Consider the following 26,016-nt stretch of genomic DNA (forward strand, 5'->3'; position numbering starts at 1 on the left):
ATGCATGCCATGCAAGAGTTTGGGTCTTAGGTGGTTACAAAGAATGTGGAAGTTGAAGTCAACAGTAGTGCCTGTGGTCACTGAAACCCTCAGGGTAATGACCCCTAAACTGGAAGAGTGACTCAAACAAATACCTGGAGATACATCAGACCTCTTGATACAGAGAAGCACACCTTTGGGAACTGCTAATATACTGTGAAGACCACTCACGCTCCAAGGCTTGTGGTAGAGGACCCAAGCTTTTTTTTTTATTTAATTTCCCTTTTAGGATCAATAAAGTATTTTTGAATTTGAAAGAAGGGATAACCAGTCATGGAATAATACAGAATTACAAATATAAAAATAAAAAGCATTTATTTAAAAAATATTTAAAGTGCAAAAAATATCATGATTACTTATGTTACTGTTAGCACAAAACTTTTAAAATGTATATTTTGTTGTAATCTCAATGTCGCTACTCTGCATACATGTTGACCCCTGGTGTCTAGGTAGTCTAAATTGTCTATTGGCAAATACATCAGCCAACCTTTTTCTGCAGGTGTTGTGTCTGCCATTAGACAACAGTTTATGTTGGATCTTTATCATAAAAACAGTTTGTTTTTATGATAGTGTTTGGAACTGCCCTGCTGCTGAAATGTGCTATACAAATAAACATGATTAATTGATTGAACAGAAATGATTAAAAGAAGTGACAACATTGCTGGTGGGAGATACCATCTAACTGTTGCCTCTTAAATAAAGAAAAATGTATGATAAACTATTTAACTTTGAAATATTGAATGAAAGTTACAAAATATTACTCAAATAGTTTTTTCTTGTTCCTGGAAAAAAATCAGACCTGTGTGCTTCAGAAACAAAATGGAATTCTCCTTTTGTTGTATCCCTCCTCCTCTATCAACTTGGTACAATCCGACAAGTCCAGGTGCAAGCCATTAGTATTCATTTAACTTGTTTCATTTGTTTTGCATGGAGAAAGAGGTAAGACTCATACAGAATCTCTTAAGACATTTAAGTACATATAGTTTAGTAATTTTGCAGAATGTTGTAGGTTTCTTGATGCTTGGATACACCAAAGCATCTGATTTGCAGCAGTTTAGCTAGTAATTACCAACCATGTTAGCCAGTGTACCAGAGTTTAAAGGGAAGGTGGCTCACTCCAGAATTAGATAAAACTGTATTTGGTCATTTTCTGTACATCAGTGAGTGATATTGTTTCACAGGCACAAATTATCCTAGATAGTAATCATTAGTATTAAGATGATGTTTTAATTTTTTTAAGATTTTGAGAACCTGTCAATAGAAAGTCAATTATGTAGAACTGTGTACTTCAGTACATCATTTTCGCATAAAATAACACCAAATCATATTATGTACAGCAGGGATGTCAAACTCAAGGTCTTGAGGGCTGGTGTCCAGCAACATTTAGATGTGTTTCTGATGTCACATGGCTGGATCAGATGGGATGGTCATCAACTTGACTGCACTGAGAAGCTATTTCAGTAATATACTTAAGGTGTTTTAGACCAGTCAGACATGTAAAAGTTGCAGTACACTTGCCCAGGAGGCCTGGAGTTTGACACCCCTGGTGTACAGTATCATGTTGTTACTCAGCAACACATTCTCTGATCTTTGCAGAAGATGTCAGCAAAGAGGTCTCAGAGAGCAAACATGATTCCAATTGTTATTGCTCCTTAGGTGAAGATAAAGAAGGATTTGATGTAAAATACCCCAATTCATTTAAAGGTGAGTTGTGACTTTATTATGCATAGGATTCCAGTGTTTATTAAAGGATTGTTTTTTCCTTTGTTTTGCTTTTTCACTTTTAAACTATTTTTATACTACACATTATTAGCATAGATCATGTTCGATGATCATTATAATCAGAATACCTTTCTTTTTCCAAAGGAGACAAGCAACTGCTCAAAATACAAAAGCTTATATTATATATATATATATATATATATATATATATATATATATATATATATATATATATATGAGGACTGAGTTTTGAAATTACAATTACAAAATAATGAGTTGCATTCAGTTGACAAAAAATGTTTAACCACAGAAAGACATACAATTAGATCAATTGACTGATTTTGAAAAATGTTCATTTCATTTGCTACTATTTGATATATCTGCATTGTTTAAAGTTTATCCTACTTATTATGTGTACCTACAGGTAGAGGTGTGTTCAGCTAAAGGTGCTTTGCTCATACAGTTGGTGGACTTTATTTATGGAATAATTCAGTGTACATCCCTTCATTTCAGATTTCCAAAGTTGAACCGTCAGGCTGGTGATGTGGACATGCGGATCCTGTTCAACCAACCCTCCAGAGGTAATTTTGGTCTCCAACGACCAACTTATTCTCTAAAATAAAGTAATTGAAATGATATTAAATATTGTTCAAACACACATGTGTTGTGTAATACTAGATATGTTAGCTGCATAAAAAGGAGGACTGAGTTTTGGAATGACAAATATAGAAGAATGAAAATTACATTTAGAAGCGCACATACACACAGGTCCTGTGTAATACTCAAAATGTAAGGTGCAGGAATAGGGAGGACTGAGTTTTGAAATTACAAGTATAGAAGAATGAAAGTCACATTGAGGAGCACACATACACACAGGTCCTGTGTAATACTCAAAATGTAAGGTGCAGGAATAGGGAGGACTGTTTTCTACATTGGGAACAAACTCACATATAGTGAGTGTTCTTTACATTTCAGATTTCTAAAGATGAACTGTGTCAGGCTGGTGACGTGGATGCATGCGGATTCTGTTCAACCAACCCTTGCAGAGGTAATTTTGGTCTCCATCGACCAACTTATTCTCTAAAATAAAGTAATTGAAATCATATTAAGTACTGTTCAAACACATAGGTGTTGTGTAATACTAAATATGTTAGCTGGATTAAAAGGGAGGACTGAGTTTTGAAATTACAAGTATAGAAGAATGAAAATTACATTTAGAAGCACACATACACACAGGTCCTGTGTAATACTCAAAATGTAAGGTGCAGGAATAGGGAGGACTGAGTTTTGAAATTACAGGTACAGAAGAATGAAAGTTACATTGAGGAGCACACATACACACAGGTCCTGTGTAATACTCAAAATGTAAGGTGCAGGAATAGGGAGGACTGTTTTCTACATTGGGAACAAACTCACATTTAGTGAGTGTTCTTTACATTTCAGATTTCCAAAGATGAACTGTGTCAGGCTGGTGACGTGGATGCATGCGGATTCTGTTCAACCAACCCTTGCAGAGGTAATTTTGGTCTCCATCGACCAACTTGTTTTCTAAGATAAAGTCTTTGAAATGATATTAAGTACCAGTGGTCCCCATCCTTTTTATCACCGCGGACCAGTGAAGACTTGGCCATTTTTCTGTGGCTCGGGTTCTTCTTTTTTTACCCCGAATTTCCCCTTACAACAATCTTAGAACGTTGCTTGCGATAATCGTAACCGTTCATCTTGCCATCTATGGCATGCTAAGACTGATCGCATCCAGTCGTTGGAACATTGGGACTGCTCCGATCTAAAATCGGGCATATTCTCACAGCTTGTAGGGTTTTCCTTGATTGGGAGCTAGAACTCAACCTGTTCAATTTGACAGGCAGCCAATCAGAAAGCGCTGTGACGTAGCTCATGGAGGGGAATCCCAAACAGCTGAGCTGACATGCCCAAAATGAGTCTGGTGGACATCGGAGATATGTGGAAACAGCATGAATGTTTATTCAGCATTTCGTACAAAGAATATCCACAGAAATGATGACGAGTGGAGTTGGAGCAAAATTGCTACCACAGTTGATAAACCCGGTAACTTTTCAGCTATCCATCATTAAATTAACGTGACACAAGGCTATTCATTCAGTCAAGGCTTGATGCTTACAATAGCTATATGCATTGTAGGTAGATTGTAGTTGTGACATCATTTTGTACTAAAGCCTGCTCACATGGCAAGATTTGCTCCTGTTATGTGGCTGGACACACAAACCTGTTGTACTTTTATCAGCTCTGTGGTCACAGAATTTGGAAAATCGTCTGACAATCCTAAAATCTTGCCGTGTGAACCACACTTAAGACTTACAAGCTATACTCCTCGTTTCTCGTCTCGATCACTGCCATAATGCTCTCTGACTCTAGTCGCTATGCTAACGTTCACACATCCCTTCAATATAAGATTTGAAAATGCCACAAAAACAAATATTTCATGAAAATTTTAACTTACGACAATGACAAATTAATGGGAGTCCTGAGCTTGTTTCTCTGCAATGAGATGATCCCACCTTGGAAACGATGACACACAATGCAGAGGGTGTAATGGCAAAGCAGTTTGAAGCTCCATTGCCTCATTTGTAAGCCGGTACATATTATGCAGAGTGGGCTTGGAACATGGGAGTCACCTACAAGTCCAGGATAAATCCACTCTCCTGTCTCTGGTCCTTTTCCCCTTTTCCAAAGAAACTTTACAAACATATCGCTTTCTTACTCATTGTGGGCTCAATGTTAGTGAGCAAGACATAACCGAGAGAATCCGGTTAAAGGGTTTTCAAAATAAACGATCCTCCATACTCAGACAATATGTAACACGAAAATATTTTTCTTGTGCGGCCCGGTACCAATTGGTTCACGGACTGGTACTGATCTGCGGCCTGTGGTTGGGGATGACTGTTAAGTATGGTTCAAACACACAGGTCTTGTGAAATACTTGATATGTAAGCTGCGTAAAAAGGGAGGACTGAGTTTTGAAATTACATGTACAAAAGAATGAAAGTTACATTTAGAAGCGCACATACACACAGGTCCAGTGTAATACTCAAAATGTAAGGTGCTGGAATAAGGAGGACTACGTTTTGAAATTACAAGTACAGAAGAATGAAAGCTGTTTTAGAAGCAATCATACACACAGGTCCTGTGTAATACTCAAAATGTAAGGAGCAGGAATAGGGAGGACTGTTTTCTAAATTGGGAACAAACTCATATTCAGTGAGTGTTCTTTATATTTCAGATTTCCAAAGATGAACCGTGTCAGGCTGGTGACGTGGATTCAGGCGGGTCCTGTTCAATCAACCATCCAGAGGTAATTTTGGTCTCCAACGACCAACTTATTTTCTAAAATACAGTTTTTGATATGATGTTAAGTACTGTTCAAACACACAAGTCTTGCGTAACACTTGATATGTAAGCTGCATAAAAGGAGAGAACTGAGGTTTGAAATTACAAGTACAAAGGAATGAAAGCTACATTTAGAAGCGCACATACACACAGGTCCTGTGTAATACTCAAAATGTAAGGTGCAGGAATAGGGAGGACTGAGTATTGAAATTACAAGTACAGAAAAATGAAAGTCACATTTAGGAGTGCACATACACACTGGTCTTGTGTAATACTCATCATGTAAGTTGCAGAAATTTGGAAACTTGAATTTTGAAATTACAGGTAGAAAAGAATGAAAATTACATTAAGAAACGCACATACACACAGGTCCTGTGTAATACTCAAAATATAAGGTGCAGGAATAGGGAGGACTGAGTATTAAATTACAAGTACAGAAGAATGAAAGTCACATTTAGGAGTGCACATACACACTGGTCTTGTGTAATACTCATCATGTAAGTTGCAGAAATTTGGAAACCTGAATTTTGAAATTACAGGTAGAAAAGAATGAAAATGACATTTAGAAACGCACATACACACAGGTCCAGTGTAATACTCAAAATGTAAGGTGCTGGAATAAGGAGGACTACGTTTTGAAATTACAAGTACAGAAGAATGAAAGCTGTTTTAGAAGCAATCATACACACAGGTCCTGTGTAATACTCAAAATGTAAGGAGCAGGAATAGGGAGGACTGTTTTCTAAATTGGGAACAAACTCATATTCAGTGAGTGTTCTTTATATTTCAGATTTCCAAAGATGAATCGTGTCAGGCTGGTGACATGGATTCAGGCGGGTCCTGTTCAATCAACCATCCAGAGGTAATTTTGGTCTCCAACGACCAACTTATTTTCTAAAATACAGTTTTTGATATGATGTTAAGTACTGTTCAAACACACAAGTCTTGCGTAACACTTGATATGTAAGCTGCATAAAAGGAGAGAACTGAGGTTTGAAATTACAAGTACAAAAGAATGAAAGCTACATTTAGAAGCGCACATACACACAGGTCCTGTGTAATACTCAAAATGTAAGGTGCAGGAATAGGGAGGACTGAGTATTGAAATTACAAGTACAGAAAAATGAAAGTCACATTTAGGAGTGCACATACACACTGGTCTTGTGTAATACTCATCATGTAAGTTGCAGAAATTTGGAAACTTGAATTTTGAAATTACAGGTAGAAAAGAATGAAAATTACATTAAGAAACGCACATACACACAGGTCCTGTGTAATACTCAAAATATAAGGTGCAGGAATAGTGAGGACTGAGTATTGAAATTACAAGTACAGATAAATGAAAGTCACATTTAGGAGTGCACATACACACTGGTCTTGTGTAATACTCATCATGTAAGTTGCAGAAATTTGGAAACCTGAATTTTGAAATTACAGGTAGAAAAGAATGAAAAGGACATTTAGAAACGCACATACACACAGGTCCTGTGTAATACTCAAAATATAAGGTGCAGGAATAGTGAGGACTGAGTATTGAAATTACAAGTACAGAAAAATGAAAGTCACATTTAGGAGTGCACATACACACTGGTCTTATGTAATACTCATCATGTAAGTTGCAGAAATTTGGAAACCTGAATTTTGAAATTACAGGTTGAAAAGAATGAAAATTACATTTAGAAACGCACATACACACGGGTCCTGTGTAGTACTCAAAATATAAGGTGCAGGAATAGGGAGGACTGAGTATTGAAATTACAAGTACAGAAGAATGAAAGTCACATTTAGGAGTGGACATACACATGGGTCCTGTGTAATACTCAAAATGTAAGGTGCAGGAATAGGGAGGACTGTTCTCTACATTGGCAACAAACTCACATTTAGTGAGTGTTCTTTACATTTCAGATTTCCAAAGATGAACTGTGTCAGGCTGGTGACTTGTATGTATGCGGATCCTGTTCAACCAACCCTCCAGAGGTAATTTTGGTCTCCGACAACCAACTTTGTTTCTTATATAAAGTCATTGAAATAATATTAAGTACTATTCAAACACACTGGTCTTGTGTAATACTCATCATGTAAGGTGCAGAAATTTGGAGGACTGAGTTTTGAAATTACATGTAGAAAAGAATGAAAGTTAAGTTCAGATGAGCACAGACACATGGATCCTCTGTAATAAACTGGATAGGTTCATACATTAGGTGGACATTGTTTTATTTTTAGAAACAATCATTCAGTGTGTATCCCTTCATTTTAGCTCTCCATAGAGATGCCTTGTCAGGCTGCTGAGTTGGATGCATGCAAATTATTTTCTGGCAACTCACCTGACATAAGTTTTATCTCAATGACCTTTTTATTTTCTAAAATAGTCATGAGAATACTAAGTACTGTTCAAACACATGGTTATTACGATTCAAAACAATTAATCATAACAATTCATTGGTTTTGATACCTACACAAGTGTCAGGATCAAATTCTTATTTTAAGATTACACTTTTTTTGGTTAACAGTGGTTAACTGTGTGTGAGATCATGATATCATCCATGATGAAATGTCAAGTTTAGAAAAATGTTTTATGTGAAGGACTGTTTTCACCTCTGAAATGGAGTGGTGTGTGATGTAAAGGTCATTTTTTGAGAATGGGAATTGGGTTCATCTTTTGAATATGATCTTCCATGTCTAGTTGTGCTGTATGTTGAAATTGAGTCATAGTGCAGCACTGACTTTTTAAATACTTATGCTACCTCCCTTTGTCAATTCTTACTTTTCTCTGTCTAGTTTGCAACCAGTCCCTGCACAAAATGTGTTATTGTAAATAAAAGGAGGACATCACTGGTAAGCTTTTAGTAGAAATATTCTTGCTGAAACGCTTTCAATGTATACAAAATATGTTTTTAATCAACAGGTCTGTCCAGAACAAAGTTCAAGTGAAGCGATATCATCAGAAGAGGAGTATGCTCCTGATTCCGTAGATGATTCAGACATCTCATGGGATGACAAATGCACTCCACAGAAATATGGACTAGTTATAGTCCATATTTCCATTTTTGGACTTCTTAATGCACATAAATTTTATGTTTTTTGTATGTGTATGCCATGGTCCTGATAAATAAAATTGGCCCTGACAATTACTGTTGGTGTCATGGGCGGAGCCAAGCACCTCATTATCGTTTGTCCTTTTAATACAGCATTGGGTCACATTCTTGTATTTTGAGTTCTGAAGTGTGTATCTAAATTTTTAAGTGAGATCTATGTTGTGTAGCTCTAACAAGATTTTTGACAACTTACTACGTCTTTCTAGCATAAGTGGAAAGGGGTGTCCGTTTAGTGTTGCAAAAAACTGGTTTGAAAAAAGTGTCCTGCTAGTACACCAAAACCAGTATAGGTGTGTGTGTGTGTGTGTGTGTGTGTGTGTGTGTGTTCAATTCAAACCCCTCACCAATTTCACAACATTTCAGGTGACACCTCTGTTGTCAAGTTTATTTGGATTAAAATATAGAGACCAGTGATGTGACGTTCACGAAGAATCTGATTTGTGTTGGATTGGGTTTGGGATCAGGAATTCCCCCACAGCATCACAAATGCTGCAGAGAAGGTTCATTTTAGCTTAATCTGACCAAAGCTGAAGTACAAGCATAATGGTAGCACACGCAGAAAAAACTGTTTCCAGAGACGCTTTCCAAATGCCTGGTTAGCATGCAGACATATTTTAATGGCTGTTGAGATGCATGCAGTGAATCTAAAACAACACTACTGCAGTTCTTCAACAGCGAAAAAGAGTAATGTCATTTATCTTATTTTCTCACCAATTAAAATACATATTCTCAGACTTTTTAATCCACACACAAGGTTTTTTTTTGTTTGTTTTTTAAAGAACAAAATGTGTTCCTGGAGCAGATTTTGTTGACAACCTCTTCTGTGCTTAATTGCTCTAAAATCTTGGGGGTGACTTCATGTTTGTGGTGATAATTGTAGAATTTATGAGCTAGAGCTTTTTTTTTTCCCATGTTACCGTACTCTATGTCACACTTGGCATTTCAACTAAAAGGAGGATGCATTATACAGAGTTAATTGACCACATTAACTCTCATTAATCATTCTCCACACTAATGAGTCATGTTGCCATCCCACGTATTTTGTTTTTTACACCATGGCAATCACATAGTACTTGAAACTAAACTCCCATTAGGGGTTTGGTCAGTTGCAGATCACTACAAAAGAAGATCACCCTTCTCAGGACTACAATACAACCAGAGATGTTACAGTTTGATAATGATTTGGATCTTTTGCTGGGAATAGTAATTCATTCATGATGTAAGTTTAGGGGGTTTCTCCCTTTGCTATTTTTCACCTCTACACAAATGTAATTAAAACAGTTGGTCATCTTTCTTTATTCTTGCTAAAGAAGAAATAAAGCTTCAGTAGTGAACGATAGCCTATTTTGAACACCTGCTATTTTTATTTTATGTGCCTTTGCAATTCTATTTAAAGTTATCTGAACACGCTCTGTGCCTGATTCAACTCCTTTTCAGTTTCTGGAATGAGAAAATCTCTTTCTATGGGAACTGAATAAACAACAGACCAGTCATCTCACAGGCCCAGATTCAGAAAGTAATGAAGCTAGAGTCTGAAGTGACGAGAGTCAGCTTTAGTGTGCACGTAGTTCCTTTGTAATTGACCTTCCTTCTTTTTAAGTCTCATCTGGTTCCCTCTTGACACACTGATGCTTAACATGCTGGCCATACTGATTCCAGGGCTCAGAGATCCACTGCAGCAGGAAATGTTCTTCAGTCAACGTTCAGCTAACAAATGCAGTGATATTTCTCAGCATGCATTCATAAATAGGAGGAAACTGTCTTCAGCTAGTTTTTAGATAAGGAAGTAATGCGACGAATGATGGTTGAGTAGGTAGCCGTAATCGTGATTGGCTAATTTTTTAGTCAGTAGTTGGTTCATTTATAGATTTGGTTTAAAAACATAAATATTTGACTATATTTGTATTGTGTTTTGTTGTGCAGCTGGACGTGAGGGCAGTCAAGAGATGAGACTAGTAGTGTCTCTAAATTCACAAGAAGCCAAAGGACTGGGAAGGGAGAAGTGAAAAAATAACAGCCTGAAAACAGTAAAGCAACTGATGGAGTAAGAGAAACTGGCGATGAAGAACAGACAAGGGTGGATGAAAGAATCTGGTGAGGAGGTGTGGAAACTAACAGGCTCTCAACCTCTGGGAGAGTTTATGAGTGGCATGAGAAATGGGTGTGACCAATAAGAAAACAGCAGAGCAGCAGGAGCAGTACCTGAGGGAACTGAGAGAAGGTGATCAATAAACACAGAGTGAGTTTAAGAGGGCACAACTGGAGCTTACTGAGCCAAAATAGTAACACTAACAAGAATACAAACCAAATGCACAAGAGCAGAGCACAAGAAATTACTTGTCTTTGTGTTTAGTGTAACGTGAAGACATTGAATCAGGTATGGAACACCCTTAGTGACAATAATATAAAAAAACAATCTAATGCAAAAACATGTAAGAACCAAAAACACCTGTAGATTATGACAATATATGAGCAAAACTATAAAGTCACAGTAATAACATGACAATCCATAGTATCTATTATTACTACATTTTAAGTGGATATTTCTCTCTGCACGTGAGCTTGAAAGACTATTTTTAGTTAATAGTGTATAATAAATGTTTCATTGATAGGGATTTCTACCAAAGGTACTCCAGTAATTCTATGACACAAACTGTACTCACCATGAAATGTTGTAAATAATTATCAATTATAATATGATGATTGAAATATTAAATTTCAGATGACATAAAGAAAAAAACTGAAGACAATATGAGGAAAATACATCCTTTCAGCTGTAGTAATCTTGTTATTTTATACTAATTAACTTCCAGGATGGTAAATTGAAGTTAGGTATTAGTCTTTTAGTCCATAATCATAGTCCTGTCAATAATCAGAAGACGGTCTGACACATGCCAGATGTCATTGTCCAATTATTTAAATCTAAACTATATTGTGTTTTTATGTGTATTTTAATCTGTAATATCAGTAGTGAGAAATGGATAAGAGTAGTTACATGAGAAAATCAATAAATGGATGTCAACAAAACATCAAACACTGTAAAAACAAATTATCAGTGACATAAAATGTTGAATTTAGATACATTTTTCAGTGTGTGTCGTACATTTTTTGGGTTGATCGTGCTGTGAGGTTTTCTTCGATTATACTCCTTTGGGCAGACCCTGCCAGTTTTCTGTCTGATTGGGATCAGACGGGTTGAAGGTGAGATCAGAGTCCTGGAGCCCTTTTTTTGAGCTGTAGGATAGATTGACCTGCAGGAGGAGGACACAGCTATTAGGAAAAGCCCAAGGTTGTTATCAGAGGATTTGTGGCCCCTCAATACATGAATGCAAGGTTTGAGGACCGCAGCGAGAAATATTTTTGTCTCTACTGTATTTTACCTCATACTAACTGAAATACAAAATCTGTCTTAGGCTCACAAAAAGAAACAAAGACAATAAAGTTGCTTTTTTTTTTTCTTTGAGGTAAACCGATTCCAAGATGACTTATAGATCTAATAGAAAAAGTTGAAATGGAAAAAGGGTCCAAACTGTGACCAATCTCGGTAGCAGACAAAGCTTCAACACTTTTTGAGGTAAACAAAGATCTCAGACAGGTGGAAGAAAAATGACATGTCACCCCACTTTAGTCTTGTCTTTTTCCACTCTCTTTATGGTTCTTACAAGAGTGCTGCCTAACAACAGGATAAATACAACAACTTTTGCTTTAAATGTTCAGATTATACTGCTGATACTATACAGTTTTATCTATGCCTAAGACAAAACGAGGATTAAATATCATTTATTTATTTTGAGCATGCAACATATATGTTTGTCTCGTAAACTTTGCGTCTGTATTGTAGTCAGCACAACAAGATAAGACACTGTTGCCCCCAAGTGGTCAGGAGAAATACTGTCCACAATGTTGAGGTATTGAAAAATCAGTTAAAATCAAGAATGATAGATTTGTTTTTATTTTATTTTTTATTTTTGTTTCAGCTGCAAGTCTTTCCAGATATGCATGAACCAGCTTTGCACATTAAGAGACAGGATTTGTTTCTGAGTTCTGACCCCATAGCTCAGATTAAGTCATAATAGTGTTTGAACATCAGTCTTCGAACCTTCCCACTATTATTCAATTCAATTTAAGATTGCACAACTCTAAAGTATGAATATTCTTTTATATTGTCACATTCCTAAAATAGTAGTCTACATAGTATACTTTTCTCATCTCGTGCTTTATTTGTACTTTATATTGTCTCTGTTCCCAAAGAATCTATGCACATAAAAAAATCATCTAAAAGGCAAGCATTGTAAAGTACATAAATTGTGATTTCTGTACACTTAATTCTATCATCTTTGTAAATTAATTATAATGATCCCATCTTAGTGCTACAACAAATGAAACAAACATTTTGAAATTGCCCCTCCAGTGTCTAAAACGATTATTTGAACAACTTTAATAGTTTTGCCTTTTCTTTTCTGGGAAGTGGCAAAATAAAAATACTGGATTAATTCCGATATCAGTTTTACCAACTCACTCATCATCGTACTGCAGAGCTTGCAGCACTCTCAAATTTCTGTTCACACTGTACTCAACATGTCCTCATTGTGTCCCGGCATCTGATGCTCTCCTAAATACTGTCGAGTCATGTGCAGCCTGAAGTGCAACGTGCAGGAGAGATGTTACATCACTGGACTAAAAAACAGAGGTCAGAGGATGAGGGTGCACTTCATCTGCTAGATTCGTGGTGTTATTTTTTGTTCTCGTTAAATATTCTTGAATTGTCATTCGGTTTGGTTTCACAATATCAATTGGAGTAGATCTGACTTCAACCATTTAATCAATCTATGAAGTCTGCTTAAATGCTGGGTGTGAACCAAGAAACCAATCAATTTAAATGAAATCATTTCTGATTTTAAAAAGCGATCAAGCGTTTTGGCAAAATTGTGCCCTGGTCTTGTTGTTACACGAAACCTATAGTTTCAGTGCGACTTTATGTCGGACGTTACGCTGGGGTACTGTCTTCATCTTTTAGCATTTATGTATAATTTTGAATTTGTCAAATACAAATAAATGACAACTTCTATACCAAAGTCTTGTTTTTCCTTTGAATGTCATTGTCAAGATGACATTCATGCTCATAATAAGTGATAACTTCTTGACCAGAGCCAACAGTCAGCATCAGGTTCAGACTATTGGTTTCACCTCCACTATTAAGATCAAATGAACCTTAAGCGAGTAGTCATTGACATTGAACTGTGTGTGAAACTTGATTTTGTCAGCAGGTGAACATTGTTCTGTTCGGGGAGAAGGAGAGAGACATGAATCAGCAGTCGGAGCTGCCAAGATGACTGACAAAGTCACTTTACTAATGGGGCAATAGGAGCTGAAGCTTGACACTCGTGTCAAATCAGATTAATGTGTTCAGATGGCTGTGAAGGGAATCGGCTCAACCTGGAGACGCGATGTAACAGTTCAAGATCACAACTGCAGTGATGGGAATAGGTAAAAATATGTTCTCTTAATACTGTCGCTGTCCTGAAGGGAACACTTGACTGGCCAGTTGCTCATCCTGTCAACAAAGCGTCCAGCAGCATTAGGAAATCCAAATCCGCTGACAAGTCTGAGCTGTTTTGGCAGTTTGAAGAAGACTCTGCATAGCACCTAAAGGTGTGTTGAATGTTTTTGTCTATTGCTTTCTGTTGTAACTCCATCATTTTATCAGTATTATAGAATTTCTCCCCTCCAGCTGGATTTATATATATATATATATATGTATATGCCTTACCTCTGTGGTTGAGTTCAGCAGTTATGAAATACTGCGCAGTCAGAGGCATGAGAGCAGTGGACCAGTTGGCAGCTTAAATCATCCCTGACAGCTTCCTGATTACAGAGTGCATCAGCTCAGGCACAGAGATATCCCTGACAAACACATCTCTGGCTCTCACCTCTTCGTCCCAGAATCCCTTTTGGAACCAAAATGTCAAAGTTCAAAGTAAATGGCTGGAAAGGGACTGGTTTTGGGATTTCTTTTATTTCATAAATTGATGGGAAAGGATTGTTTAGAGCACGGAGGCTTCAGATGAGGCCTGTGACAAATAAGCGCAATACAACAACAAACTACAAGCAATCTTCAGAATTCAGTTCAATTGTTGTCCTTGCTTATCTTGTCGGTTTGAGTTTAGAGAAGCATTTATCAGATTACAAGTCGTGGATATTTCCCCGGTTCGCATTACAGCGAGTCAGTAGTGTATGAAACAATCCCATCTGCTGTAACGCCTGCTCCTTCTTATTGTCATGCACAATTCAGCCCCACTAACGCGGATCCACTTTGGTGCATATTGGCTTTCTGTGAGACCGCGAGCTGCCGGTGAGAAGCCACACGCGAGGGAAGAAGGAAGAACAAGCTTAGACACTTTTGAGGCTCACTTTGATCGGATTACGTATCCAAAGATCATATCTGAGAATTTACTGGAGAACGCAGCAGCCCAAGATGATTTGACACACATGAAGAGTCTCGTGTGTGTCAGCAATTAGTCAGAACTGTAACCTGGCGGCACCATTCATGGTTTAATTAGGAGCACTGGACCGTGAAAAAGCTTAGAGCTGGAGCTTCTTTATTGTGCTTACGTCATGAAAAGCGTTCTATCAGTTGGTAATACAGAAATGTCAAGGGTTCAATTAAGCTTTCATTGTGCCTCTCAGCTTTTATTAAACCATACTGATTATTTTACTCAGTATTCCTCATTTCTGGAATGGGATACATAATTGCATCCTTCGTGAACTATAACACTCAAATGGATCAAAATTAGGTGTTTGATTGATCCCGCTGATGTTAAGTTTCATTGCCTCCCGACCCACATTAACCGTTCCTCAAAGACGATAACATTTTAATCATAACACATCTGTCGCTATGCTAGAAATGTTTTCTTCTCTTCTCCTTCCTCTGCCCTTCCTGTGGGTTAATCTCCTGCAATTCATAAGATCATCAACTCCCAGCGTTAAAAGCAACCAGTAGGGCGCCAAACCAGTGCCAGACTGACTGCCAGTGGTTGAGGTAATCTAGCTACATTTTAGTAAACTCTGTTTATTTTACTCCATACTCAGTGTGGTTTCTGCGATGGATGAATGATTACACAAAAAGACGTGAATTCACCATCACATTTTAAAGAACCAATTGCCTCCGACTTGAAGATATTCAAACAAATATGAACAAACGACTCTAATTTAGGTCTTTGATTGATTCTATTGACTTTTTAAGTGATTTATCGCATCCCCAAGTGACCCTGCATAACTTGTTGAATAATTAGTCGTATTATCTCTCTGGCTCATTACCTCCTGATGACTGTAGTCACTGGTTGGGCACTATTCAAACAATGGTAAAAATCTCTCTGTTGATATGCTGGTTGGCTATAACAGAAACAGTGACAGGGGAGATTGTGATGAGCAAATTTATTAGTTTGACAAGCCGCAGATGTAAATACTTTTGGAAGGCACTGGATGTAACACAAAACCTTTTATATGTTTAGTACGTAATTAAGTCAAAGTTTTAATTTTAATCATCTGCAGTAGAAATTGACAAACTAGAATTTGAAATGATCCCATTTACTGCATAAATGTATGTTTCTCTGTTGGTATCTAGCACGCTTAATCATTATTTTGTTATAAAACATGTTCTAACAAAAGACAAGTTTACTAAAGAGCAGCTGTTAATATTCATATAAATACCTATTGATTTTAACATTCTCTGGCCTTTGAAACTGACATTTCATAGTAAAATAAAGTACAGGCTCTGTTGTGACATTTTGCTAGTATTGCAGCTCCTTAGAGGAGGGAATTCAACTTATTTTTTTCTTTGATTAAATACAAGGGTTCAGCATGAGAAGACCTCCAATCTTTGTTCACATTGTCCAAGCTTCAGCACCTCATTTTCATTGCGTTCATAACCTTCCAACACCATTGATGTTTTCTCTAATGAATCTAGACTTGCCATTTACTTACCACTGAAAGGTCAGTGATGTGTCAGCAATCTTCTGATTGAGCTCAAAATTTGAAAGTTGGAAGACAGAGGGTTGCCGATTTAAATTTAAGATGATTCATACTACAGTATTGGTCTTTTATTTATGGGACACTGCTGTTGCTATGATACTCCTATATGACTCAATTGTTTGCAGTGTCCTCCAGACCTTAATAGTTAAGGAGATAATTAAATTATATAAATGACGTGTTGGTCTGGAGGATTAAGATTGCCCACTCTTGTGTTAGAGAATTCAAAAGACTTGAAACTAGTGCAAAGGTTCATCTACCCACAGGACAAGCACCTTGAACATATAGCCATAGCGATGACTAAATGATTTCCAATGCAGATTGCTTCAGTCATTTTGCTCAGATTCACAAGGCTCTTTCAAGAAACCAGGTCTAATTCCCTTTCCAGTTGGACAGATATACAGTTACTTACAATTCATACAAATACAATCTAATCATATAGGCAGATTAAATTTGACGGCACAGTCTGGTCCTTAATACAACACATGACATTCATGACTCAGAAACCAAACATAGAAAAAAGCTTTCTGTCGCTCTACTTAAAAAGCTAATATGTCAAGAGGTGATTCAGCAAAGTATTGACACTTTGTCATCTATTTAAAAAAATCCCAATACAGTATCATGAAACATGTAGTTGTACTAAAATTCTTTAAAGGTTCAAAGATTTTCTTTTTGCAAGGCTTTGTAAGTAGAATGTTGGGATAAGCTGATTGGTGGTGTGAAATGGGACAATTAATGGGATAGAGGGAGATGGACACAGATGATCTACTGTGACAACACTATTAAAGTGTTTAAATCAAACTGGAAAAAATATGCTATTTACTTTTCTGAAATGCTCCCAGGCTCCACTACGCTTTTAGGTCAAAAACTCTTTTGTTGTAGCTCTCAAAGAGTTGTGTTTGCATGGGTTTTACTCATTTCCCCAAGATAATTTTCCTAAAACTTTCAGTATCCCTCATGAAATCCCATAAATACTAATGCCCTTCTCTTTTCCCTCATAAGCCACTGCCCACCCTGGGCCTTTCTGGGATACTCTTTGCCTTTGATAGGATTAGAGTTGTGTGTTCCACCAGATAAAACGAATGGAGTGCGTAAAGTGCAAAGGCTGCGTTTACAGGCAAGTCTTCACCAGAATATAAAAGCTGGAAATATCAATTGAAGCCAGAGAAGTGAAGAAAGATCGATTTTTAGCTTGTCCCCTGATGATGTAAATGAGAGAGAGGGAGAAATTACATAAATCAGTCACGCAGAATGATTTTGTTATGGTGTCAATATTAATCACTTTTCAGTCGGTTTTTCCCACAACGCTAATATTCCAAGACAATCTGGACACTTAATGTAATTAAATGAGATGAAAGGCTATTTCATTAAGATATGATGAAATATGTGGATTTATACACTCTCGAATTAACGCTCTTTAATAGGATGGAAGATTTACTCAAGGATGCTGTGGTTTGCAGTTTCTCTCCCCTGCTTCCATTAGGATCTTGTCCAGATGTGCCTGCCGGCGGACATGTTGATTATTCAAACTAGACATTAAAGTTTGTTCTAAGTAATCACAAAGTTCTCAGTCTGCAGGAAGTAAGACTAAAGGTATTAGAACTTTAAAATATTCCTGTCCTCCTTGTGCTTGATTTGCTCTACTTGTCGCACGACTGATAAACTGATCTCATTACTACGCTGACAAAGTAAACACAGATTTTGGAAACCCACTTGCTTTACTTATAGGGCAGCTCTCTATTCCTGTAGAGCTCTTTACACTAATGAAAATATGTCACGTTGGCCCGGACCAAGATGGATTGAGAGAACGCAGCCTTCGAGGAGATCTCTGGCGCTCCTTTGCTTGAGAGAAGAGATTACACACTGCCAGTCTAATGAGAGGAGGCACGTCGCTGCCAGAAAAAGATCCAGAGATGTGATGGATGTCACTGGAACGCAAGCTCCAGGCAGCGCTCTATCTGGATAAGCTGTTTGTTGTGGCTACGATCAACAATTTGCTGATGGAATTGTGACAACTGGAGACAGTATCTCAGTGTGACTCCCCAGTCTTTTAAATAACTTCAAACCGGAACAAATCAAAGTATCGGAGGAAAATTGTGCAACAGGGTGGAGGTACTTTCAATTGTCAGCTTGGTGGCGCGGCACGTGACTGAAATCAGCATTTTCCTTTCTAAGTCCTTGTCATTCGATTAAATTTCCCACCACTGTAACTCAGCGCCTGTCTCCCAGGGTAAGTTCGGATTTGGCTGCTGACTACGGCACATTGGCTCAGACGGTCCTCTGCCTGACAGGATTTGCCAGAAATGAGTTTCTCTGCTCTCGCAAAAACTTTTCAAATCAATAGTGAGCGCATATTATCTGCTGTCAGCCTTGAACATCCGTTAAAAATGAAGATGTTTTGCAGACCCACACCGCTTATAAATTTGCCCTAACCAACAGTACAGGAGGGCTTTGAAAGCTGTGTGGTTACTGTAGTTTCAACATCTTTCAGTGTTTCATAAAACTCTTGGTTGTTTACAAATAAATTACTTGCAGTGCAAGCAAAGAATAATGAATAGTTTTATTATAGTTAACCTTATCTTGTGTTAGAAAGTCTGATTTTGAGTGAGCAAACATGTTTAAAATCCTCTGTATGAAGACAGATGAGTAAATGTAATGGGATACAGATTCACTGACATGGGGTCACACCTGGGTCCATTGTCCCAACTAGGCCCTCATGCTAACAAAAATTATATATATATATATATATATATATGCATAATATTTAGGTTATATAAAACCTCTCCTATATATATATTTTTTAAATAGTCAATAGTCAGGAATAACCCCACACTCCCACCGTATCCCAAACAGGAAAGGGTTTGGTCACCAACACGACTTCTGATCTTTGAGTTCATTAAGTCGCTCTCGTATAATTTAAAATAAGAGACATAAAGATGCAGTTTTCATCTACTCCTTAACCTGCAGCTACAGCCTCTACAGTTGGACCTCTCTCATCTTTTCAATCTTAAGGCTGATGAACTCTGACCCTACATGGCCCAGAATCATAAAAATAATGCTGCGTCATCCATTAGAAAGTAATTTTCATTGTAAATCTGTGGTATCATCTGTGTGTACCTGAGGCATGATAAACCGCGATTCACCCCAGTGACACGTATGGCAATTTTCCACATTAATCGCCAAGGTAATGAGAAGACAGGCCTATTGACCAGCAGTCCAATAAGACATGAGGGCAGAACATACAAATCAAAGCCGTCCTGCCTCATATTGACTGGGCTGTCCACAGGAAAAGAAATTCATTTGCCAGGTGACTAGAGAATGAGGTGTGGGAGTAGATCAGGAAGTCACATATTCTGCTTAGTGCCCCAAGTTAGATTAAAAGTAAATGTGTTTACAAAGAAGTTTGCAAAAATAAGACATTTTATGTTCTAGTCCTTGGTTTTATGTTTGAACAAGAATGTGTTTTCAGTTTTACTTTAAGTCTTGTGCAAATCTATCTTAATCCACTTCAGGAGATCCAAAGTGGTCACTTCCAGACCAGTACTCATCTCCCATATATTTTTCATTCGGACTTGGCGACACAAGTAAGTTAAGAGTGAACTGATCTTAGAGCACTATAAACTTCTACTGTTTTCTGTCAGTTTTTCTTACATCAGAAATAAAATATGCAGATTTGCAGAAGCAAATCTACATAGCATGAAGAGAAATGCTGTTTATTGTTACTCTGGTACGCTGATAAAAAAAATCATAGTTACTGCAGCAGAGAGCTGTGATGAATGTGAACTATGTTGCTAAGCGAACATTTTCACAAGCAATCAATAATATATACTTTTCCAGAAAGAAAGTAGCTGCTGTTTGATGATGTAAATTTTACCACATGATGGAAGAACTTGAGTGGTAGTTTTAACTTTTAGGAAGCCTAATGCAGATGATGTGTGTGCAGCAGAAAACAGGCAAACTCATCAAGGTTTATGTCCTCTCACTATTGTTGTGTAATATATATTTTTTACATTATTATTATATGCAATTTACCCACTCTGTCCAACATAAATAAATTTCAAGACAAAGATGTGTTGGCAAGTTTCTGCTCCTGTTTGATAGGTTAAGAAAATGGATAAGAAATGGACCAGGAGTGCCCCCTGCTGGTCGAGGTAGTGATCATCCTGCTGGTTTTTGACCAACAGTGTCATTCCAAGAAAAGAGCAGCTCTTAAGGTTTTATCTTATAAAATGTAAAAATTACATTCTGATCTGTCATTATACGCAAAGTCAAATCAAGATAATTTGCCTAGCACATTTCAGCAAGGGGGCAATTTAAAATGCTTTACACAACAAAAACATGACAGCAAGAAACATTAGACTGCAATGGTAAATTCAAGGAAAGTGGTATAAGGGTGGAAAATGGAGTACAATTAAAGATGATATATTTTTAAACTCAATGTTAACTCAATGTTAACTTAAGTACTAAGCTGAATGAGGCCTTTGAAGTTTAAATCTTCAGGCAAACTAAGATACAGGCATGCTATTTCTTACTAAATAATTTCTCACTCTTCAAGAACTAATGTTTAGCAATGGTAGTAGACTGATCTGATATGTTTTTGTTAATATAATCACATACAAATCATTACAAAAAAAAAAAGGCTGTGCCAATTAAGGGGCCCCCCTATAGTGGCCACGGGGCCCTAAACAGCCACTAGTTTGCTTGTGCCTTGGGCCGGCCCCTGCGACAGATTTGCACGGAATTGGTAACATTGACTGTAATTTTTTAAACAGTCAGCACAATAATAACAGGTGCTTTGTTGACACAAATGTGTTTATTGCTGTCAGTAGTTCAAACACAAACTGCGTCACTATATAGAAACCCCATTGTCAAGTTTACCTAGCAACTGCTGAGGTAATTCAGTTTTATTTTTTTTTTATTTAAAGTCCAACAGATACCCACTCATCTTCACGACATTGGACGAACGATTTACCACTCACCGAGTGTTCGTGGACTCGCGGAATTCAGGGAGATGGAGGAAGAAGGTGATGCGGACAACCCAGCTGTGTGCTAACCGGCAGGGGGTGTGTCTGTATTAACATCCTCTTAAGAGTCCGGAGTGGGAGACGACACGCTGGAGCTCTTGCTGCAGCTGCAGTGACGAGGCGAGGGGAGTCAAAAACACGGAGCCTCCACCGTCTGTAAGCCTCTCTGTTGTCATTGTAAGCCTCTCTGTTGTCATTGGTGTCTGTCGCGTTTCTGTCACCCGTCTCGTGGATATTCGCTGCTGATCATTATAACGCTGTGTGTTTCCTCGTGGCCTTTGGAGATAACAGTGCGTGTGCGCTTATATAGGTATAGCCTACAACCCGCTGGGCGCTAACTTACTGAGTCATATGATCCACAGGAGGCCTGACTGTGAAGAGCCCACTTACTTATAGTGGGCTCTTACTTACTTAATATAGGAGACCCCTGGTTTTGTTGGACTTCAATATTCTTATTGATCAAATCATTAAAATCGTGCTGTAGACTGACATTTTACAATTGATCTTTACTTGGCACAACCTGTAATTTTTTATTTTTTACCGTAACAGTGCTTCTTGAACGTAAATCTACTGCTGGAAAGTAGTTTATTTCTCTTTAAAAGCCACATGTATGGAACGCATTTATGTGTTGAACAGCAGAGGTGATGAGGCTATTAGACCCTCTCTGACCCGAACAGCTCATCCTGTTATTGAAACATGTGTCAGACTGGTTACCAGTTTGGTCACACACTACTGTGGGATGGCTTCTGACTCAACCAGCATGCAAACTAAATATAATGATTGCGTCTGTCCCAATCAAGAGGGGAGGGGGGGGGGATTTAGCAGCCCCAAGTTGATGAAACAGTGTTTTGTTTTGTTTAGTTGGTTGATGTCAGAACTGCAGATGTTTCCATTCTCTTCACTCTCACTTTTAGTGAGTGTTGACAAGTTGGAGTATGTTTGGTTCAACTTTGCTGCTCAACCAATAAGTGGTTTTATTTATTTATTTATTATTTTTTTGTACAAATTAAGCACTTTTGTGTTGCTGAAAAGTAAACTCGCTTTTTAACAGCACAAAAGTAACTGTCAAGAATCATTGATACAATGGGGGTGAAAAAAAAGTCTACCAAACCCAAAGTTCTCTAGTTATGGTGCCAAGTTGTATTTAGTTGAAAACCCTCTTGGCATCCAACTCGGAAAAGATTAATGAAATATAATGAAACAAAACAGCAACAGTTTTCCTGTCTCTTCTTTTTTTTTTTTTTACATTTCTTTCTTTAAGGCAGAAACATGATGGCTAATTGATTGATTGACCGAACCCTGGCCTGCTTCATCAAAAGAAGATGCTGTTTCCAAACAGTCATGGAGGAACATAGCACTGACTCTGCCTCCAGCTCACCTCTTTAAAGTGAAGATACTCTAAGCGTATGAGGGCTCTTACTGTGTGGCACAGCTGTGTGCTGTCCTGTAAGTACTGCCTGTATAATAGAAGAACATAAAGTGCTGTTTAATACCTTAAAAAAATGCTTATTGTTCCCTGTAAGTTTAACTTGCAGCAATTATGTACAGTAATTTCCAACCATTAAACAAATTTCTAGCATCTGACTGTATTTCCTGTTTAAAAAGAGTCAAGCAGGGAAGCGAAGGCGCCCCTGCAGAGGCCGAGCTATGGGCTGCGGGGGGAGCAGGACCGACGCTCTGGAGCCTCGCTACCTGGAGAGCTGGACCAAAGAGACGGAGTCGACCTGGCTGACGAGCACGGACACCGACATCCCCCTGTCATCCATCCAGAGCATCCCTTCGGAAAACTCTGAGGCCGGCTTTACGTCTGAGAAAACTATCAGCCCCGGTAAGACGACTGGCTGACTAGCTACTCATTTATTCACCTTAAAGGAGTGAATGCAGAGAGGGAAAAAGCTCCCAGAGTGGACTGTAAGTAGTTGGCCCTTTTATTACACTTTTGAATATATTCTGGAATATGACAAAGAAGACTGCCAACCCCTTATTGGTTTTGCAGATGGAGTCACACATTGAGCTTTTAAAATCCATCAATGTAGGATCCTGGTGCTGCTATTCTTTTTTTTTTTTTTTTTTCATCTTGTCTTTTGTACTGAGGAGTGAGCCTTTTTTTCTTTAAAGCCGAGGAAAGATGAATCAGTATAAAAGAGGAAATTAGGCTGCATCAAAAGCCACTGTGCTCCGACAGGACTTTGCTCTCATGGCAACCGACGCAGCTGGTGTTGAATGAAGGAACCTTGATGCAACTGTGAAGACGAAATGAGTTCCAGATTCAAAACAAAGACGCAGAAAAACATGCAGAGAATTTCAAAAATCAATCGGCCGCGGTCAAGCACATGCTGCTTATAAGACGAGGCTATACATTCATTGCACCAAGCAGCTCAAAAGGCAACTTTCTGTCCTTTTTTAGGTCTTTTGTTCAAATAGATAGATAGGAAAAAAAAACTCAGTGTGAAAAAATGTTAAGCAAATGACTTTTATATCAACCAACTTTTCCCATGTGTAAAACACTCCCACACTGTGACATTGCAAATAATTACAGATGAATTAGACATAAATTAAGCAGGTTCAATCTAATAGTGGTTGCTAATAAGGCTCAGGAATATTTTTAGAAGATAATTGAAGAGGGAAATATATAATGTTCTAAACAAGTAAGATGGCTGATAAACTGAAGTAAATAAATCTTTGATATTTTTTTTCTATGATCAGTTTGTCAGAATTAATTCACCAGCTCAGTGCAGTTGTTACTATTCCTTATTGGGTTTTATATGCTTTTTTTTTTTTTTTTTTAAATAACCACACTTGCAGGTTTTGGAAACAGTTTAACAAAGAGTATCAAGCAGGGTGAGTTTTTGTAATGGCAGCCTGCCCAGGGCAGCATGCCATGAGAAGGTGGAATGTTACCAAAAAGCAGATAAATAAAGGTTATCTATCATTTATCCCCTAAAGGAACTTTCCAAGGTCATTTGTTTGGGTAGGAGAGTGTGTGTTTGCTGGTATTACGGGTTAGCAGAAAGAGGAAACCAACTCTGACTTTGAAGTCTGTTCCTAATTTTGAAACTGCTACATAAATTCTTGCATTAAGTGTCGTTTTGCTTTGCTTGAAGCCGCTTATGTGTAAATGTTTTGCCGTGTGGTTCCTTGACACCTATGAACCTACTTTACATTCTTTTAAAAGGAGTTCAATGCCGCAGCATTAAAAAATGTATTCCTGTTGCCCATTCCTGAGCCTCTATGGAAAAAGTAAAGTTAAAGGATGCTGGTCTCTAGTTATTTCCAGAGCCATGAAATAATTGTCTCCCCTAATTTCAAATAAATCATTAAATTTAATATAAACAATTTATGATGTAACAGAGAGCACCTGAAGTTAACAGTGTCGCATTACAACCTCAAAGTATTATGAGAGCGTGAGTTATTTAACGACTTGAAACAAATCTTTTGTTTAACATTGAATGTTGCCAAGTGACCCATTTGTGTATTTTCTTCTATAAAGTTCCAGATTTCTTTGAAGATGGCCTCCCTCCTCCTGCTCAGGCCTACCTGAAGGTTTGCTCAGCCGTGTCAGAGGCCAGTCTGAACGAGGTGACGCCCAGCAGCCCACCCTCCGCGTTGGCCTCTCCGCAGCAGGACAAGATGTCGCCTTCATCAGGCACCACGGTGCAGCGCAGAAGTGTTTTACACACTGAAGAAATTGTAAGGCCGGCTGGTTAAGTTTTAAAACACGAGAAAATGCTATCGCTGGTATTTGATTGGAATTATTCAAGCGTTTAAATAATTTTGAAAGCAGTTTAAAAACGCTCTGCATGCTTCTTCATGTTCGTTAATAAGTCTTTATCTTCCAGACAAAGTGGCAGGACAACAGAATGTCGACCAAGCAAGTGACCATCACCGTGACCCAGAGCATCCACCAGGTGGACAAGAACGGGAAAGTCAAGAAATCGCTTACGACTTATGAGGTCATGAAGCCAGTGGAGACTCTGAAGCAGGTGACCACATGAAAAGCCTGAATGCAAGACCCTGGAAGGAATCCTGCAAAGATGTAATAGTAAAAAGAAATTGCACGTAAATCCACTAAACATGCCTTGGAGATATTTTGATAGTCTGATGGACGCACAAGACTCAATTCAGAGTTTGATGATAATTGTGCGAGCAGTTTTTACGTGTTTCACGCAATCTCACATCTTAGAACGACGTGTGTGTAAAGTATTCATTTGGACCATGAAAGTACAGGAGATTTCAATGATTTTACAGAACTGAGTTGCTGAAGAGAAAGTGATGAAAATCACTTTTGGGATGTTTCTGGAAAAAAAAATAAATGTTTAAAACTCTTAGTTGATGTCGCTGAGCATTAAGTAAGTGTAAACATTTCATAGTCCTCCATAGGGCATAATGATGACCCAGCTTACTGCATCCTGTTGCTTTTCACATTCGTGTTCACTTTCTATCTGATGACTTCTGCTCTTTAATAAAGTTTAAAAAAGGGGTTTTCTTACATAAGAATAACCGACTTTTGGTTTGTTGTCATTCATTTGATCCTGTACAGCTACGATAAAATGATTGAGGTCTGGATTTTGAGGTATTCCAAGGCATGGGCAGGTTTGATCTCTCTCTAGTTTTATCTTTAGCTGCATTGTCCTGATGGAGCGTAAACCTCCACCCGTCTCATGTCTTCTGCTGTCACTAACAGGTCTTCTTCCAGCATTGTCCTGTATTTAGCTCATCTATCATCCATCTTCTCATCAACG

General features: G+C 37.9%; 1 protein-coding gene and 2 long non-coding RNA genes across 7 annotated transcripts in view; 2 read left to right on the forward strand and 1 right to left on the reverse strand.

Annotated features, from left to right (window-relative positions):
- LOC103457611 (uncharacterized) overlaps positions 1–21,348 on the reverse strand; it is a 54,610-nt gene extending 33,262 nt beyond the window's left edge. For both annotated transcript variants that reach the window (XR_014085529.1, XR_014085528.1), the window contains exons 1-2: positions 21,230–21,348; positions 11,326–11,473 (exon numbers count right to left, since the gene is read on the reverse strand). This is a non-coding gene — a long non-coding RNA (uncharacterized LOC103457611). The remainder of the gene's footprint in view (positions 1–11,325; positions 11,474–21,229) is intronic.
- On the forward strand, positions 6,937–8,289 carry LOC145549680 (uncharacterized). Its single transcript, XR_014085527.1, has 2 exons — positions 6,937–7,104; positions 7,906–8,289. It is a non-coding gene; the product is annotated as an uncharacterized LOC145549680 (long non-coding RNA).
- Positions 21,165–25,778, forward strand: baalcb (BAALC binder of MAP3K1 and KLF4 b). Of its 4 annotated transcripts, none has more exons than XM_008397893.3 (5): positions 21,165–21,451; positions 22,536–22,720; positions 22,880–23,102; positions 24,765–24,964; positions 25,114–25,778. In XM_008397893.3, the coding sequence occupies exons 3-5, from the start codon at positions 22,922–22,924 to the stop codon at positions 25,267–25,269; spliced, it is 537 nt and encodes a 178-aa protein (XP_008396115.1). In that variant the 5' UTR covers positions 21,165–21,451; positions 22,536–22,720; positions 22,880–22,921; the 3' UTR covers positions 25,270–25,778. The 4 variants fall into 4 exon arrangements, with proteins under 4 accessions (XP_008396115.1, XP_008396118.1, XP_008396114.1 ...); XM_008397896.3 differs by having other exon boundaries at positions 22,540–22,720; XM_008397892.3 differs by having other exon boundaries at positions 21,165–21,430.
- Positions 25,779–26,016: the final 238 nt, after the last annotated feature.

This window comes from Poecilia reticulata, chromosome 21 (assembly GCF_904066995.2).
Source record: "Poecilia reticulata chromosome 21, P_reticulata-male-v2, whole genome shotgun sequence".
NCBI classification, from domain to species: Eukaryota; Metazoa; Chordata; class Actinopteri; order Cyprinodontiformes; family Poeciliidae; genus Poecilia; species Poecilia reticulata.